At 40.7% G+C, this 17,490-nt stretch overlaps 1 protein-coding gene across 3 annotated transcripts; it reads left to right on the top strand.

The window, feature by feature from the left end:
• Window positions 1-1,750: 1,750 nt before the first annotated feature.
• On the top strand, window positions 1,751-16,023 carry tnk1 (tyrosine kinase, non-receptor, 1). Of its 3 annotated transcripts, none has more exons than XM_028564153.1 (14): window positions 1,751-1,858; window positions 4,498-4,676; window positions 5,985-6,055; window positions 6,179-6,361; window positions 7,111-7,263; window positions 7,373-7,650; window positions 7,742-7,868; window positions 8,048-8,194; window positions 8,348-8,442; window positions 9,353-9,583; window positions 10,305-10,369; window positions 11,119-11,606; window positions 11,688-11,783; window positions 15,552-16,023. In XM_028564153.1, exons 2-14 carry the CDS (start codon window positions 4,514-4,516, stop codon window positions 15,705-15,707), a joined length of 2,253 nt encoding a protein of 750 aa, XP_028419954.1. In that variant the 5' UTR covers window positions 1,751-1,858; window positions 4,498-4,513; the 3' UTR covers window positions 15,708-16,023. The 3 variants fall into 3 exon arrangements, with proteins under 3 accessions (XP_028419954.1, XP_028419953.1, XP_028419955.1); XM_028564152.1 differs by having other exon boundaries at window positions 1,751-2,137; XM_028564154.1 differs by lacking the exon at window positions 1,751-1,858 and adding an exon at window positions 2,148-2,225.
• Window positions 16,024-17,490: the final 1,467 nt, after the last annotated feature.

Here is a 17,490-nt window from a genome sequence, read left to right as displayed (position 1 = left end):
CCCATTCCTTTTGACAGTGTTGGTTCATACTGCATCTCTCTCATAAATACATGAGCAAGAGCAAGAAAACTTTGAACACTATATTTCTCTCTGCTCAATTTAAACAATGACTGCATTTTCCCAGCAGTGATTCGTAGGCCACGTCCCCTCACCTCCAGTCTGTCTCTCAGACACATGAAACAAGACATGGAGAGCTTCCCACACTGCAAGCTGATTTAAGACTGTAGAACAAGTGTTAACATCCACCCCACACACTCCTTATTAGCCCTGTGGACTCAACTGCTCATCTAATCCTGGAAATGACAGGTTGTTGTCTAACTACTGTCTGGTGGGATGTTTTAGTAATTCATCACCTCCATCCATCACTGTCATTATTTGTGTTTATTATGTGTAGTGTTTGTTAGACTCTTAACTGTAGAATTATCAAAACCACTTCTTACAAATGTAATAACCCAGATTTAGTTGTGTAATAGGTCCCTCTCAATCATCTAACAAACTGTCATCTGTCTATTTAGTGTAATGGCTGCTCCACTGAAATCTATTGTGTTGAGTAATTCTGGAAGGCAGGCAGGGAGCAGTGACTACAGGAGGTAGATATTGTACCAGGAAGTGCAAAGTGCAGGCAGGTCCTCCACAGCGCTGCCTGGTTTACATTCAAATTAACAGCCATGTGACAGGCTAAAAAAATCCTGTCAAACTTGCTTGGCAACAGCAGAGGAGTGAAAGACAGGGACAGAAAAGTATTTGAGTTTCCTTTTTTTTTTGACTCACAGCAGTTTCTGTTGAGTCCAAACATAAGAATTAAACATGGCCATTGGAGAAAAAGAATTTTATTTATAGAAATAATTAGATGAGTTGATTCAACTTTATGGTCATTTTAGAAGCTGACATTTGTGGTACTGTTGAATTGTATAGCATTTGACTGAGGTGCCTCTACTCTCATTGATATGAATAGAGTAAAACAAATATGAATTCAACATCACAATAAAGGCTCCACAATTATCATAAAACTGGAGAGAAAAAAACACTGTTTCAAAAAAAGACAACATTTTACTGTACACTATAAAGGGAGGATTCATTGGGATATATATTAGGTGCACCTAAAGACTGTAAAAATATGTGTGTGTGTGTGTGTGTGTGTGTGTGTGTGTGTGTGTGTGTGTGTGTGTGTGTGTGTGTGTGTGTGTGTGTGTGTGTGTGTGTGTGTGTGTGTGTGTCTACAGTATATATATATCTTTGCTTAGATTTGGTGTAACCAAAAGACTGGTAACTGAGTGTATTGTTACATAGTATAACAATAACTTGGATTAACTTGCGAATGACTATGTGTACATTTCGACAAGAATGTATTTAAAGTAGGTAATCCTAATTTTCATTTAAATAAATGTGTGTTAAGAGCCTACTGCTGAATGAGGTAACACAATGGTGATTGATCATTTTACCCACTGATGAAAGTATTCATAATATTTATATGCAGTATGAACTGAATGACACTTCCCGGGAGCCAAAAAAATATATGCTGTTTTACAGTTTTTCTCCATTGTATAGGTCTACACAAATACAAATACAATTCTAAATCAACCAGGACTGACATCTTAAGAATTGCTACTCAAACTATACTTTTTAGTTTATCCACATGGCCACATGGTTTTTGGTAAATGGTGACCTATCTAATTGCGATGGTGATTTATGTGATTATGTAAAGTTATTTCCTGTACAGGTCTGGATGTTAGTGGCGCGTTTAAAGCTCAGGTGAGAAAAGCGTAGACAGTAAAAGAAGGAGAAAAGTCAGGAAGAGGTGTGGTCGGTGGAGTAGCCGAACTGGAAAGAGGCGGAGAAAAGAGCTGAAAACACACAGGTAGGCCTAGATAGATCACAAACCCGGTAGTCGAGACTATAACAGGTAGCCTACATACAAATATAGGCTTCATCTTTGAAATTGGTCTGCCTGAATCTAACAGGTGGTGCTTTATTTAGAGTTAGCCTAGTAGGATTCAGAGAAGAGTTTTGATTTGTGGAAAAGCCCGACGTCGACGTCGCTCGACGTTTCAATGCCAACATGGATCACTTGTCTCGGGGCGTGTGCGATTAAGAGCTGGCTGTCAACATACGGAGAACAGACTTCTTTTGAATAACGGTAGGTGAAGTATCAGAGGTGATAGGCCTATCAGTTTCTCTGTCTGTGACCGGGTTTGTAGGGACGCTGCAGTCTGGGGAAATAGTAGGTACGAACTGTTTGAAAGTTTTATGAACATATCAGTTTTCAAAAATTCTTAGTGAACAATTAGTAAATGTATTCTTAAAAACATTGCCCTAAACGTCTTTAAATTGTGTTAACATATGTAAAAAAAAGAAAAAAAAAGAAGTTCTTTTACACAATAATTGAGAATGAATAGGCATATTAATGGCAGATATCCCAAAGGACCATATTGTGTGTCTTTATAGTGGGGGAATAAATGAGTAAGCCTAGCCAACATTTACTCAAGTAGGCCTACTGTACAGGTTAGGTATGACGTTTTAATGTAGCCTATATGCTACTTTATTCTACTTCACCACACTTCAGATGGAAATTTTATACATTTTACTTATTACATTTATTTAACAGCTGTATTATTAGTAATAATTAGTAGCCTAGCTACTTTTCAGATTTTATATACAAAACGTGTGATGAGTTAATAAAATATGGTGTATTATTATGGATGAATCTACCATCATTAATCACCACCACCAGCTACAACATGAAAATGCTGCATAGACAGTAATCCATCACAGATACTAATCAAATAATGTAACATGTACCATAACACAAACATTGTTGTGAGGGACCATTCTGCTGATTAAAGAATACTTGTAGTCTTTAAATACATAGGTGCATTTTGCTGATCGTAGTTATGTGTTACTATTTTACATTATAGTATTGCTACTTTGATTTAAGTGGCTAAGCCAGAGGACACATGCTTCACCGGTACAAACAAAGGCGCTCCAACAGAAGTGCAGTTATACTGGATAAACAACGGTGTTGGCCATTTCAAGTTGCAGATAATGTCTTGTAAGATAAAAGTCAGGCCAGTTCAACCAGTGACTGTTCAGCTGGTTACACATGCTATCTAGGCTGAGAGGGGGTTCCAGTAGCTGGGCAGGTTAAAGTTTGATCCCTCTGTACATAGAGAGAATGATCACAGAGAGGTCTCTTTGTTTACCAAGCTGCATTTTTTTTGCCTTTGAATTTGAATGTGACCTGCAGAGAATTGCCTCAAGTTGGGTGCAAATTAATTGGGAGTTGTCCCTGGAAATGAATGCAAGCTCGGGCTTGTACCCTCTAACAATTGCTTGGTTTTTGAAGAATCAGTTGGCTGTGAGAATGAGCCGACTGACAATGTGGATCTGCTTGTTGTTTAGCATAGATGTTAATTTTTCCTAGGGTAGCTGACAGGAGAATGTGAAGGCCTCCCCTGACTCATACCTGCTGGGCTGATAAGCAAGTGCTTTATGGCTGCACAACCCTCCAGTGACATCAGGAACAGAAGCCAACACAAGAAGAATGTGTTGTGTTTTAAATTCTTCTCTTTTTTTTAGCAATAAGGAAGTAAATCATCTAATTAAATGTTTGTTGTTGCACCTGTTACCTAAGACACTGCAATTGCTGCAATTGTCAACATTAGTTAAAAGTGAAAATGACGCTCCAGTCAGTCTTACAAGAGCTGTCATGCTGCTGTCAACACACGGCATTACTTCAGCAGTTACATGAACACTGTGTGAAGAGGATCCTGTCTGACTGGTGCCCCTAAATCACAGACAAGCTACCGTGGCTGCCCCTGAGGTTCCAAATGAGTCGCGTTACAGTTAACAGCGCTGATGCTGCACATACTTGTTCATGCTTCTGAGGAAAAGACAATGTTTTTGTTGTTTGTTTTTGTTTATTGTCCCCTCATCATCCTGTTCGTCCTTGTGTGCCTTCACTTCTATGCTTCTTCTGTCATCTTACACCATTTCACTTATCTGATTTAAACTCTCATTCGGGTAGCACACTGCCTGCAAATGACACTACTTTCATGTTTTCTTGGTTTAAAAAGACAAAAGATAGAGCAGTAGCTGTTGAGAGTAAAGGATTTGCCAACATGAATTTCCTCTCATAGGACACCAGCAAACAGCTTGTTTGAAAAAGTTGGCACACAGCAAAAAGCTGAACAATCCCCCTCCGGCCTCCCACACCAAGGGCTTTTTGTTAGGTCTCCATGGTAACTTAACAAGGCCCAAGTGGGAGCAAGGTTACCATTAAACAGGCTCTTTAATGAGCACGGGTTCATAATTGTGTCTTTGGGTTTTGTCTTTGGGCCCCAGACTGAAAAACATGATTGAGGGCCTAATTTCTGTTCTTATTGTGAAGTGTTAATTTAAGATTTAAGTTGATTTAATGTAAGAAATTTAGATGGACAAGGAAAAGTGAACAAAAACAATGACTAACTCATAACTGTTGTATAACCTTGGACCCTAAAGGCAGGTCGGCCAGGTGATGCTGATGGACCAGGAAACTCAGTGGCTGTACCATCTCCTGGCCGAGGTCCAGTTGGAGAAGTTCTACCTGCGCGTCAGAGATGGCCTCAACATCAGCCGCATCGAGCACTTCAACTACGTCAAGGAGTCCGACCTGGAGCAGATAGGAATCAGCAAACCTGGTGAGCCTGATTGTCTCCTTTTGATCATACACACATCAATACTTATCTGTTTTCTTCTCAGACAGGCTCAGTAACTGATGTTTGGGTCAGTCCCAGATAAAGAAGGGTTAAAATTGCTTCTGCTACAAAAACACTGTCTTCTGTTTACCGTAGAGTGTGTCTCTTTTAAATGTCCTTTGGAGTTACAGTATTTGTTGAGCAATAGTCCAAGAACTAAAGTTTGACAACTGTATCACAGCATCCACTTACCTGCTTTTCTAATGCTTTCAGCCACCTCTCATGGCCTTCATCAGCAGATGCTCACTGTAAAAACATATACTTAGACCTTACTATTTCCTACTAAACATTAATCATACTCGTATGTAGAAATGAGATCAATTTACTTTGGTGCATAAGTCATCAAAGCGATGTCACTTTGAGGATATCCAGGTTAGATTTGAAGGTGAAAATGAGAAATAACTTTTCTATCGCTATTTTGATCAAACAGACATTTAAAAGATATTAAATAAGTGTGATCAACAGCTAACTTCACCATTGAGATTTTAATTTCCTGCCCTGCCTCCTTTTAAATTCTAATATATAGTAGATCGCCAACCAGTGATTATTTCCATTATCAATTAACCTGTTGATTATTTTTACAATTATTTCTATTATTTGTTTAGTCTGTAAAATTGTGAAAATTGTACATCACAATTTCCAGAGCTTAAGGTGTCTGATGTCAATTAAATTTTCTGCTGATCAACCAAATCAAACTTCAGCACTTTTTATGAAGTTACTTCTGCTCCAACATCCTGTTTGATGCAAAAATCCCACAAAACATGAAGTGGATTTCTTTTACTAGCACCCTTTAATACAATCTAAGCGATAATTACTGTAGAAAAACCCGTTTTCAAATAAAAAAATGTTATCAGAAAAAATGGGTTGAAAATGTCAAAAATATAAAAAAATATTGGGAAAAGCAACAAAAAACGATGAAAAATAACGTCAAAAACACTGGAAGAAAACGCCAAAAACGTAACAAAAAAAGCTCTCACAACATTGAAAAAGTGTCAAAAAATATTGGAAAAAGCGGTAATAATGTTGAAAAAAACGTGACCAAAACTTTCAAAAGAAAACTGAAAAAAGCAACTAAATCAACAAACCGTTCATGGTTGACGGGAAGACAACAAAAGGGTTAAGTACATGTTTTGGTTATAAAACAATATCATTTATTGTAGATTATAATCCAGGCTGTGATTAAACTGGGATTTTCAAATCTGACCAATGTGTCATGTTGGATATGTTCGATAATTACTTTTTTTATTCCAGCACAAAGACGATTATGGGCAGCTCTGAAATCCTACAAGATTAATTCACGAGGACGGCCATTGATGCCCAAGGTCTGACACATGTAGTTACTGTACATCCACTTTGTCGTAGAGTTCATATCTAATAAGAAGTACATTATATCAGGGATGGCGGTCAGTAATACGTTTTTTTAATTCATTTCTTGATGCATATAGATCAGTGGTCGAGGTCCGGATGGAGGGGAGCAGTGGAGCGGAGGCGGCCCGGCTCAGGAGGGTGGTAGCCGGGCTCTTCCTTGTCTGATCCAGGACAGCGAGCTGATCCTGGGAGAGAAGCTGGGCTCCGGGTCCTTTGGGGTGGTGAAGAGGGGAGAGTGGCACGCACCTACTGGGAGAGTGGTAAGGGACAGCTTTTCTAGACTTTTTTTTTTTTTGGCATTTCTTTCTGATAGATGCTGTATGTCCTGTACTGATACAGTTAAACAGTAGAACATCCCCAAAACAATCAGCATGGAATGGTACATGGTATTTTTGATTGCTGCGGGCATACAAGTACAAATCAAATAAATGTATCTAGGGACAAAGTTAGCTGCTTTTATTTTACTTTATTGCACATTATGGGATTTTAGAACCAGCATGAGAACACACAGTGTTACAAAGTGTTGGTATAGGTGTGTGTGCAGGATGCATAGTGTTCACAAGGACGTGAAAGGGGTCACTCGTAGTGTCTAACAACCCACAGAAAATAAAGCCCCTCAGAACATAGTGGAGCATTTGGCAGCTGAAGAGTCTGGTATTTCCCTCCGGAGCTGGTGGTGACCAAAACAGAGCTAAAAAGAGAGTGAATATTCAACTTAAATTCATTGGTTATTGCAGGTTTAAAGTCATGTGTTTTATATCACAAATGTCCTCCATTAGTCACCATACTCATACTTCTGGATAGGGATAGTAAAGAATGACAAGTCAGCACTTGCTGTCAGACGGTGTTATTGTCCCGTTACACCCTATCTGACAGTCCCTAACACTGTCTGGTTTGGGACTCTTAACATGGCGCTCCCTCATTGTGGAAAAACAAAGGCTGGGGGTTAGAGACGGTAGATGCAGGATTGGGATTGAGCCCGTGTCTCTGTCTTTTTTACTCCTCTCAGTTGCCTGTAGCAGTAAAGTCACTAAGGAGCAGCATGTCCAGGCAGACGGACACACTGACAGACTTCCTCCAAGAGGTGACCACCATGCAGTCACTGGACCACCCCAACATCATCCGACTTTATGGTGTGGTGCTCACACAGCCCCTCAAGATGGTAAGATGTGTTGTCTTTTGATGTTTAAACATGGGGATACAATATGGATCTATTCAAACTAAGATGTGTTTAGCAGCTTCAACACAATGACCTATTTTCCTTCCTCCAGGTAACAGAGCTGGCCCCCTTGGGCTCACTATACGACACCCTGCGGTCGCGTCAGTATGAGTACCCTCTGGTCCGCCTCTGGCTCTTTGCTACCCAGATCGCAGCGGGTATGGACTACCTGGAGACCAGGAGGTTCATCCACAGGGACCTGGCTGCAAGAAACGTACTGCTGGCATCCAGGGAGATGGTGAAGATCGGGGACTTTGGGCTGATGAGAGGCCTGAGCCAAGACAAGGACCACTATGTGATGTCAGCACACAGAAGGATCCCGTTTGCATGGTGAGGACTGTTGGGAAATAAGGGTGGAGGAGGAAAAAATATTTGAACATTCTTACTAGTTACATCTTTCCTTGTTTTCATCAACCTACAGGTGTGCTCCAGAGAGTCTTCGTGTCGGCTCTTTCTCCCATTCCTCAGATGTGTGGATGTTTGGTATCACCCTGTGGGAGATGTTCACCTACTGTGAGGAGCCCTGGTTCAGTCTGTCAGGCAAACAGGTACACGCTTGTCAGCCACATGTGAACATCCCCGCTTTGCTTTCAGTGTTTGTATCCATGCCAGCATATCAGCATAACTGTCCTCATGTTTGGAATGTGTGTCCACGCCCTGATGCTGTTTGCTTTTGCGATATGACTCAGAGTTTTAGTATCTCTGACGTCCGCTTTCTTCAATCCAGATTTTGTGGCGTGTGGAGCGGGAAGGTGAGCGTCTGGAGAAACCGCCGGATTGCCACCAAGAAATGTACAATGTCATGAGGAAGTGCTGGGCCTGCAACCCTGCTGACAGACCCAGCTTCGCCCAGCTCATCACAATGGTGGCAGAGGTCAGCAATTTAATGTTTTCCTTGGTGATGAAATGAGAGAGGGTCTATTGATTGAGCCTTATCAAAAGAATCTGTCTCTTAAAATGCTGATGAAATTCATGTTTTTCAGTAAATCTTTGTGTTAGGTTTCCTCACTTCTGTCTGTCTTTGCAGTCTAGACCATTGGAGGCGCAAGCAACAAGAGACTTTGCCGAATCCAGAAAACTTGCACTGGTGGCCAACGACCTTGTGACCATCATAGACCATGGGTGGGTGAGAGAAAGGAGGGTGGGACCAAAGAGAAAAGGAAAATTTAGACCGGCACAATGGGCCTTTGTTGTGATAAAACAGGGGTTTAAATCAGCCTCTCAAAAGTGCATTCCAGCCGTGATCTCATGTAGTCCTCAAATGCTTTTTGCTTTGTTTGTTTGAACAAGTCTAGCAGCTATGAAACATAATAGATTCATGGGCATGGTGATACTGTTTGCATTTATTTTTTTTTTTACGGAAATCCTCAAGCAACAAAATAATACACCAAATACATAAAAATCAACACAAAAAATATACTTTTTTTCATTGTGCATCAGCCTCTACAGGCCATTAAAATGATTTTAGTCAATGCATAAAACTCCAAACTAAAATTACAGTCATAAAGTTTTAAGCACTCACAGTCTTCAAAAAATGTAATGCCAGTCAAATGTACAAAATAAACCTGTGTAAGAAGACATCATATATATATATATATATATATATATATATATATATATATATATATATATATATATATACCATGAGTTAAGTCTGTTTGTATTATTATTGCTAGTCAAGTCACATCATAACAGTTTCTGCAAGTCAAAGTGAGACTGTAATCTTCAAAATGAGAAGTTATACATTATTCCTCTTACAAATGAAAAGTTTAGTTCATAAGCAGTCAAACATCATTGACCAATTGAATCCATGCAGGGGTTTTACTGCTGCAGTCTTACTTGGTCTGGCAGGACCAGTAGCTTATAGTGGCTAATGTTAGCCCACTTAAAAGGTAGTTATTTCTGTTTAACAGGCTTATATTGAAGCTAATTCGCTGACAGTGTTTTAGCATTGACTATTATGCTGCAAAAGTTGCGTCCCGGTGGTCTCACTCTTTGGTTTCTAATTGAACTGTTCTCTCTCCCTGTGCAGTCTGGAGCTGTGTGAGTGGAGGGGACAGAACCAGAGGACGCTGACAGTCGGCTGGTTTCCTGCGAGCTTTGTTGTGTCACTCCCTCTTGCTGCCACTGCTGGAAACTCCGGGCCCAACCCTGCTTCTTCCACCCCTAACATCTCAGCCCCGCTGAAGGGCAGCCTGCAACACTACGCGCACGGAGACATCAAACCTGAGCGCTGCTGGGGGACACCTGAGAACCTGGACGAGTCAGTTGCACCACTCATTCATTCCTCTCTGTCTCACTTAGGATTGGTATATTTGCTCCTTCTATGATAAATCTGGAAAGAAGCTGCTGCTCTTTTCTTCTAAAGGAAAACAAAACCTCACGTTATTGTTATTTAGTGCACAAAGTTGCCTGCTGTCAAACTCTGGTTTGGCCAGCCTGCACAGATACAATTAAGTATGCGATAAACTGAAACTTGCATGGCAGTAAAATGACTCAGGAATTATGGTTTAGTGACTGAGCAAAACTCAAGTGATAAAGCTGTCAGGCTCTCACAAAGGGCTCGTTTTTATTTTCGTGGACAGTGGCTTGAATTACCTGCAGCTAAAAATACACCATAAAACAAGAGAAACGGGCCCAAAGATACAAAGTTCATCTCTCTTGGCTGTTTTTAACAATGTCTTCAATGTGTCTTTTATTGCCTTGTAGCCTTTGTAGCTTTTCTCTTAATTTATTGACCTTACAGAATACTACAAATTACAAAACAAAGAAAATGAGTTGTTGTGATTTTTACTATTTGATTCTGCCTGCATATCATGTAGAATCTTCGAAGAAATTCCATCTCAGGTCCCTGAGTCACTGAGTTCTTGCAGAATGCTAACACCAACAGTGCAGCGCTGAACTTTCACCTGCTGTCAGCCACTGTACTGTAGTTTGTGAGCTGAGGCTGTCAGACTAATGTGTTTCTGTTCTATCCTGTGCAGCAGTGGCAGCTGGAGGACGGTGCCTGCCAGGGAGAAGGAGGGCTCCAATCTGCAAAGAATGGCAGGTAGGAACTAAAAATAATGGCACAATGTAGTGAGTAAATCTGCGAGAGAAGATTTTATTTCAGGATAATTTTAACACCATGATATGACTAAATATCATAATATATTATAATATTGCACTTTACATATCTTTAATGCTGTCTTTTCCTGGTCTAAAGGCTTTTTTATTATTATTTACAAGTACATCATCAGCTTCAAGTGGTTGCTAGTCTCTTCCTAAGGTCCACTTTAGATTTTATCTTTCTCATAAATCATGCCATGCATCATTACTACAGATTCTGCAATGCATTAAAGCATCAGAAGTCAAAATAGTGATATTTAATTTTGTCATCATTGCTCAGCTCCAGTATTAAAAAAAAATGTCTGCCACACTTTTTACCTGTTAATACATTACCCTCCTTGCTCCAAATGTATCATGCAGTCTAGAGGGTCATGCACCCTGTGTCTTCTACAGACCATAAAAGTGTTAAGGCCTCAAAAGGTTTGACATATAGCTAATAAAGCTATTTGTCCATTTATTTCTTTTCACATTTTATTTTAAAATGCTGTTTGTTATGCTATTGTCAGACATCCAGGAAGTAACTCAATTTATGTATTCATTCATTCTCACCAATCTGTCCCCTAGTGGCTTTAACAGGCTCCTGGCAGTGCCCACATACACTCCGAACTGTCCATTTTGTTTCCTCTTTCATTTCACTTGACTTATGTAATATTTAATTGTGATTTAAAAGGCTTGTCCCTGTGTCTTCAGGTATGTCTCAGAGCCTGGAGTCAGTTTTGGGCGGACACCGTCCCCGGGCTCACACAGTAGGGGCGTTCGCAGTGGATCAGCAGGGCAGACTCATGTCCCCTGGGATGGCAGCTTGTAGGGTAGTGATGCAGCAGGACCCACGCCGGTTCAGCGAGGCCAGTTTAGTCCCGCCTCCGCGGCCACCGCCACCCAACCTGAAACGCTTCAACATGAAACCAAGGAGGCCCGCAATCCAACCGGCCCCACGGACCCCATGGCCTCCACAGGTGGTCCTGTCCCCTCCAGCGCAGACACAGCCTCAACCCCAACACCCACCGCAGCAGAGCATCGGAGGCTCCAACCTGGCTAAAATGGCCCATATGGCACGCTCAACCCCGCAGCTGGACGAGTACACGGATAAAAGAGAGAGAGATCGAGAGAGGGAACGAGTCAGATATCGAGAGAAATTATCTAATGTGCAGAGCACGAAAGACAGTCTCACCTCACAGGTACGAGACTCATAATCCATATCGGTTTGCTTTTTCTGTATGACAACTTGTTCAATGGATTAACACCGAGCTTCTTCTCAGATTATGGAGGCAGTTCATGGAGTGACCATTGAAGAGGTTCAGGCTGCACTTGAACGAAATGACTGGAACCCAGTGCGAGCTGAACAACAACTCAAGGTCAGACCAGGAAATGACTGTCAACATAATGGGGAGGGGGGGTGTATCGTATCTACCTTTTTATATGTTGCAAAGTCTAGTTTGTGAAAGTGTGCAGAAGTGTCAGAAGCTACTGATGCAAGAGATTTTAATAGGACATCAGAAGACATTAAGACAAGATTTACAAGAAACTTAAAGCAATATAAAAAGACATTACAAAATAATAAAAAGAAATTACAGTACAATGAGAGGTACTAATAAATAGGCCTAGGTTTAAGTTTATAAAATGCAATGGCAAACTAAATTTAAAAAGTACCGATGCACTTATCAATAGTAATCATAACCAAAATATTCACAAAAGTACAATACAAAATACAGCTTTACAGCAAGACTGCATTACCAACCGGGCACAGGGGACCGAGAACACCCAAATTCACTGCATTTTAATTGGTTTTGTTTTTGTGATTTTTTTTTTTTTTTACCAGTGAGGGTCAGTACCAACACACTTGCATTAGTAGTTAATCCATCATGTAAAGGGGGCCTGTCCTGACCTTTAGTATTTTGTGCTGACATGGTGCATATTTCTAAATTATTCATATTACCACAAACTAAAGTGACATACAGAAAACCTGGGGCCAGGTAGAGTTCATCTGGAATAGGAGTAGGTGGCTGGGCATATAATGAAGCTGCCCTGTATGTAGCCTGCTGTGTTCACTGTACTTAGAGCAAAGCAAACCTAGAGGCCACAGGATGGTGATGGTGGTCTTGGGTAGGGCTGGGTTTTGTAAGGCCCTTAATCCAGTCTGTGTTGTTTTTGTTATGCATGAAGTTAAAGCCACACCAGGTAGTTAAGCATGATATAGATCAGACCTGGGCATTTTACGGCCCCCGGGCCACATACGGCCCTTTGGTTGACTCTGACCGGCCCGTGTAAGGTTAAAAGTATTTATTTACTGAAGTCGGAGGTAAAGCAGTGTGTTTAGTTTGCGGGGAGCGGATCGCCGTGTTTAAGGACTACAATTTGAGTCGGCATTACGAGACAACACACGCGGAGAAATACAAAAACTTGTCTGATGCTGAAAGGGCACGAACATCGGAAGCTTTGCTAGCTAAGCTGCAAAAGCAGCAAGGCTTCTTTACCAAGCTTCACACATCCAGGGATGCAGCAACCAAGACCAGCTTTGTGATATCCCACAAAATCGCTAAAAACAGTAAGCCATTCTCGGAGGGGGAGTTTGTCAAAGAGTGCTTGGTGGACTCTGCAGCACTAATATGCCCTGAAAAAAAAGGAGCATTTGAGCAAGTCCCGCTGTCCAGGCGAACCGTGACGAGAAGGATCGAGGAAATTCGCGGGAAATCTGGAGCTTCAACTGCAACGTGAAGTGGCAAGTTTGGACTTTTTCTCCTTGGCTTTGGACGAGAGCTGTGATGTCCACGACACAGCCCAGCTACTCATATTTGTCCGTGGGATTACGGACTTCAAGATTACGGAGGAGCTGGCAGCAATGCGGTCGATGAAAGGAACGACGACAGGGAGCAATCCGTTTACGGAGGTAAATGCGTGCATGGACACCCTGGGATTGAAATGGGACAGACCGGCAGGTGTCACAACGGACGGCGGTCCCAATCTTACAGGGAAAAATGTCGGACTTTTGAAAAGAAAGCAAGATAAAGTGACTGAAATCAACGCAGATCAGAAATTGATGTTTTTGCATTGTATTATACACCAACATGTGTTGTGCAAGTCAGTGCTAAAAATGAACCATGTTGTTGGTGTTGTTACTAAAACCGTAAACTTCATCAGGGCACGGGCATTGAATCACAGACAGTTTGTCGCACTTTTGGAGGAGCATGAGACTGAGCAGAGTGACATCGGCTACCACACAGCTGTCAGATGGCTCAGCCTGGGCAAAGTGCTAAAAAGAGTTTGGGACCTGAAAGCAGAGATCCGAGAGTTTTGTGAGAAGAAAGGCAAAGGCATCCCAGAGCTCTCAGATGATGACTGGGTGGCAGATTTTGCATTTGCTGTTGATGTGACTGCAATGATGAATGAACTGAACACCAAACTGCAAGGCAAGGGCCTTTTTGTTCATGAAATGCACAGCCTGGTGAAGGCTTTCATGAGAAAGATGCAGTTTCTTTCAAGCCAACTGGAGAGCAACACTCACTCACATGCAAACCCTGAAAGAAGTCACACCATCAGCTGATCACCTCCGCAAGTACTTATCCATGTTAGGAGCATTGCATGGTGAGTTTTTAAGGCGGTTTGAAGATCTCAGAACAATCGAGGATGAAATGCACATGATTTCCTCTCCCTTTACCTGCAGTGTGGATAATGCACCCAGTGATATTCAGCTGGAACTCATTGACCTGCAGTCTGATGCAGTACTGGCAGAGCACTTTAAGTCCGGATCTCTGCTGGATTTCTACTCTTCTCTTAAGGAGGAGAACTTTCCAAACATGAGGAGACATGTTCAGAAGATGTTGGTTCTCTTTGGCTCTACCTACATATGTGAACAAACATTTTCATCGATGAAGTTTACAAAATCCAGGTATAGATCCTCTCTCACTGATGATCATCTGTCAGCTGTGCTTCGCATCTCCACCTCATACATTCAACCTGACTTCGATGCACTTGTTAAAGCCCAGCAGAGACTAGATTTCTCTCACTGAAGAAAAAATAACTTAAAAACACCAAATGAGGTGGTTAGACCACATGTAGGCATGTAAAGGCACCACTTAGCAGTGAACTGGGACACTTTTTTTGGAACCCTTTTTCTCAATATTCACAGTTCAGTGATGTACATTGACAGTTCAATATGATGTGTCTTGCTTAATGTTTGGAGCACAAATATAATATTGTGATGTCTTTAGAATGCTAGGAATTTCTTTCCAACAGTATTTGAAACTCAAAATGTGTTTTGGAGTGAATGTGACAGAAAATGTTCACTAATATAAGTCAAAATGGTAAAAAAAAAGTGTTCACATTTTGTTTACCATTGCTTTGGGAAATTTAATTGAATAAATTACATTTTTTGTAAGGCGACCTCACTTTTTCATTGCTTAATTATAAACATATAGCCTACTCTCACCAGCTTGTCAAAACAATGTTATTTACTGCTTTTTATAAAGAAATACAATTAATATTATGCAGAATTGAGTTCAGCCTTTTGGCCCGGCCCTCCACAATATTTTCTGTTTCTCATGTGGCCCCATGGAAAAAACAATTGCCCACCCCTGATATAGATGAAAATATCATCTAAGGTCTTTACCAAGCAGAGATCTAGTCAATTTTCAAACACATTTGTTTCAAACTTTATTTGATATAAATAAACAGAGCAAATATATGTCAAGACATTGAAGTTAGATGTTCATCTTTAATGTAGACCTATCTTATGATGCATACTAATGTGTAACTTGTTTTCCCGTGTAGCTTTAATCAATCATCTATAAGGAATTTGCGTTTCATATTTTGAACATGAATATTGCAATTCTGTGACTGCACTAAACACTGAAGTATGTTGCACTACAGGACATAGCCTCAACAATGATTTCACAGCAGGTGTTTTGCATTTGCATGCTGCTGATGAGACGGCCTGCTCTGAGGTGTGGACAGAGGTGCAACTTGCCTGAAAGTTGCAACTTTCAAAAAAGCAAATAACCAACCGTTTTCTCTTGTCTGTCTGGTTTCCATAAAATGCTCGAGGTGTTAATGGATTTATGTATCTAGAAAATGTGTATTGTGACCGCCACTTCTGATCCCTGTCTACTTGATTTGTGTCTCTTCAGTTGGAGCAGATGTACTCGCTGAGCCTCTGCTCCAGAGAGGACTGTCTGAAGATCCTCTCCAGATACCAGTGGAACCTGCAGCTGGCCAGCCGCTTCCTGTTCCGATCGACTGGCGAGAGGGAGCGACCTCCAGCTAGCACAGAAAGACGAGTCTGAAGGGATTTCAATCATCAGTGCATCGATGGTTGACATTTTTAGTAACAATATTGGCACTTAAAGCTGCCGCATACTTCTACTGCTTTCATTGACCACCTTGATATGGGAACAGACGTGAGGTCCGGTGCATATAAAAGTAGAAAAAAGATTTTTTTAATGTACAAACAAAAAATATTTAGCTTATTTAGCAAAAAATGAGACGTTTGCCAGCACATTATGTGCTATATGCAAATAGTTTTTGTATCTTAATGCATTTGTATATATTGTATTAGAAATGATTATTTTGTTGAATAAAATGATCTGGTCTTAATGCTGAGGTGTGATAATATGAGCAGTTTAATCAGTTGGTCACTGTGTAACACCCTTTTAATTTCATGGGATTGTGTGTTAAGAAATATCTAAAAGACGTGTTCGTTCGATTTCTGAGGAGGAAGGAGAGGCTAAGCAAAAGGTTTAATGAACAACATGATGAAAACGACATGACAAAAACAAATGATACATTGCAGCTGACAGCGGACTTCAAGACATGCTTCCCATTGCGGGGTCACAGTTTGCAGCCCTGAGACATGACAAAACAATACACTGTAAACAGCGGACTGCAGAACTTTGTTCCCTTGTCGGGTCCCAGGCTTGCAGACCTGGGATCATCTCAGGATCCAAATTATATTCCTGTCTCTCAGGATAAGGACACACCTCTGAATTTCAGGTCACAGACTAAGGTTGTTTATCATGGTAGTGCCGATTCTAGAGAGATATGCATTTCCTTTGTTCTAACCCAGACTAGGCACCAGGAGGTTAGAGACTCAAAGAGACATTTCTCTTCGTTAATAGTTGGTTTTAACCTAATCTATCTGCAAGAAACAGAAAGGGAGGGGGAGAGAAATAACGAGCCGTTTTTACCTTAGTAGTCATTCTATATTTAAATCCTATTTTCATAACCTGACTGCAGCATACAATTTATTATTTAAAACATAAAACATACATGGTTATTAAAATTAGCATTGTTACAACTTTATTTAACTCAACAAGTGCCCGCTGGTCTTCAGAAAGATTTAGTGTGTTAAATTGTATTACATTATTTAAATTCAATGCCTGATATTGCCCCGAATGCAGGATCAAAGCTTAATGAGCCTGTTAGGTTGTAAAAAGTTAAAACCATACTTATGTTTTATGTTTTAAATAATAAATTGTATGCTGCAGTCAGGTTATGAAAATAGGAATGGAATCTAGAATGACTAGCCTACTAAGGTAAAAACAGCTGGCTATTTCTCTCCCACTCTCTTCCTGTTTCTTGCAGATAGATTAGGTTAAAACCAACTATTAACATATTAAGAGAAACGTCTCTTTGAGTCTGCAACCTCCTGGTGCCAAGTCTGGGTTAGAACAAAGGAAATGCAAACTCTGTAAACTTGAGTATAATCAGCACTACCAAGATAAATGACCTTGTCTGTGACCTGTAGTTAATTTAATCAGAGGTGTGCCCTTAACCTGAGAGACATCTGACCAATAGGGGAAGATTTCATTTGAGAAACCACCCAGATGTAGGGGAATAAATGTATGATCCGGGGAATGTCTCAGTTCTTCTGTAACTCCGCAAGGAGAAGCATGAGATCAGTCCGCTGTCAGCTGCAGTTTAACATTTGTGTTTTGACTGTTGTTTTCATCGTGTTGTTTTATTAAACCTTTTAGTTAACTTTCAATTCGACCCAAGCTTCTCCTTCCTCCTCCAGAAATCAGAACGAACACGTATTTTAGAAATTTCTTAACAAGCCTTAAACTTAAG

This window comes from Perca flavescens, chromosome 19 (assembly GCF_004354835.1).
Source record: "Perca flavescens isolate YP-PL-M2 chromosome 19, PFLA_1.0, whole genome shotgun sequence".
Lineage (NCBI taxonomy): Eukaryota > Metazoa > Chordata > Actinopteri > Perciformes > Percidae > Perca > Perca flavescens.
This window is presented reverse-complemented; position numbering and strand designations above follow the sequence as displayed.

Excerpts from the sequence above, each read along its gene's own strand:
- tnk1 (XM_028564153.1), top strand. The coding sequence starts at position 4,514 with ATGCTGATGGACCAGGAAACTCAGTGGCTGTACCATCTCCTGGCCGAG. Across the intron at positions 4,677-5,984 it reads GATAGGAATCAGCAAACCTG|CACAAAGACGATTATGGGCA; the intron begins GTGAGCCTGATT and ends TTTTTATTCCAG. Across the intron at positions 11,784-15,551 it reads GAGCTGAACAACAACTCAAG|TTGGAGCAGATGTACTCGCT; the intron begins GTCAGACCAGGA and ends GTGTCTCTTCAG.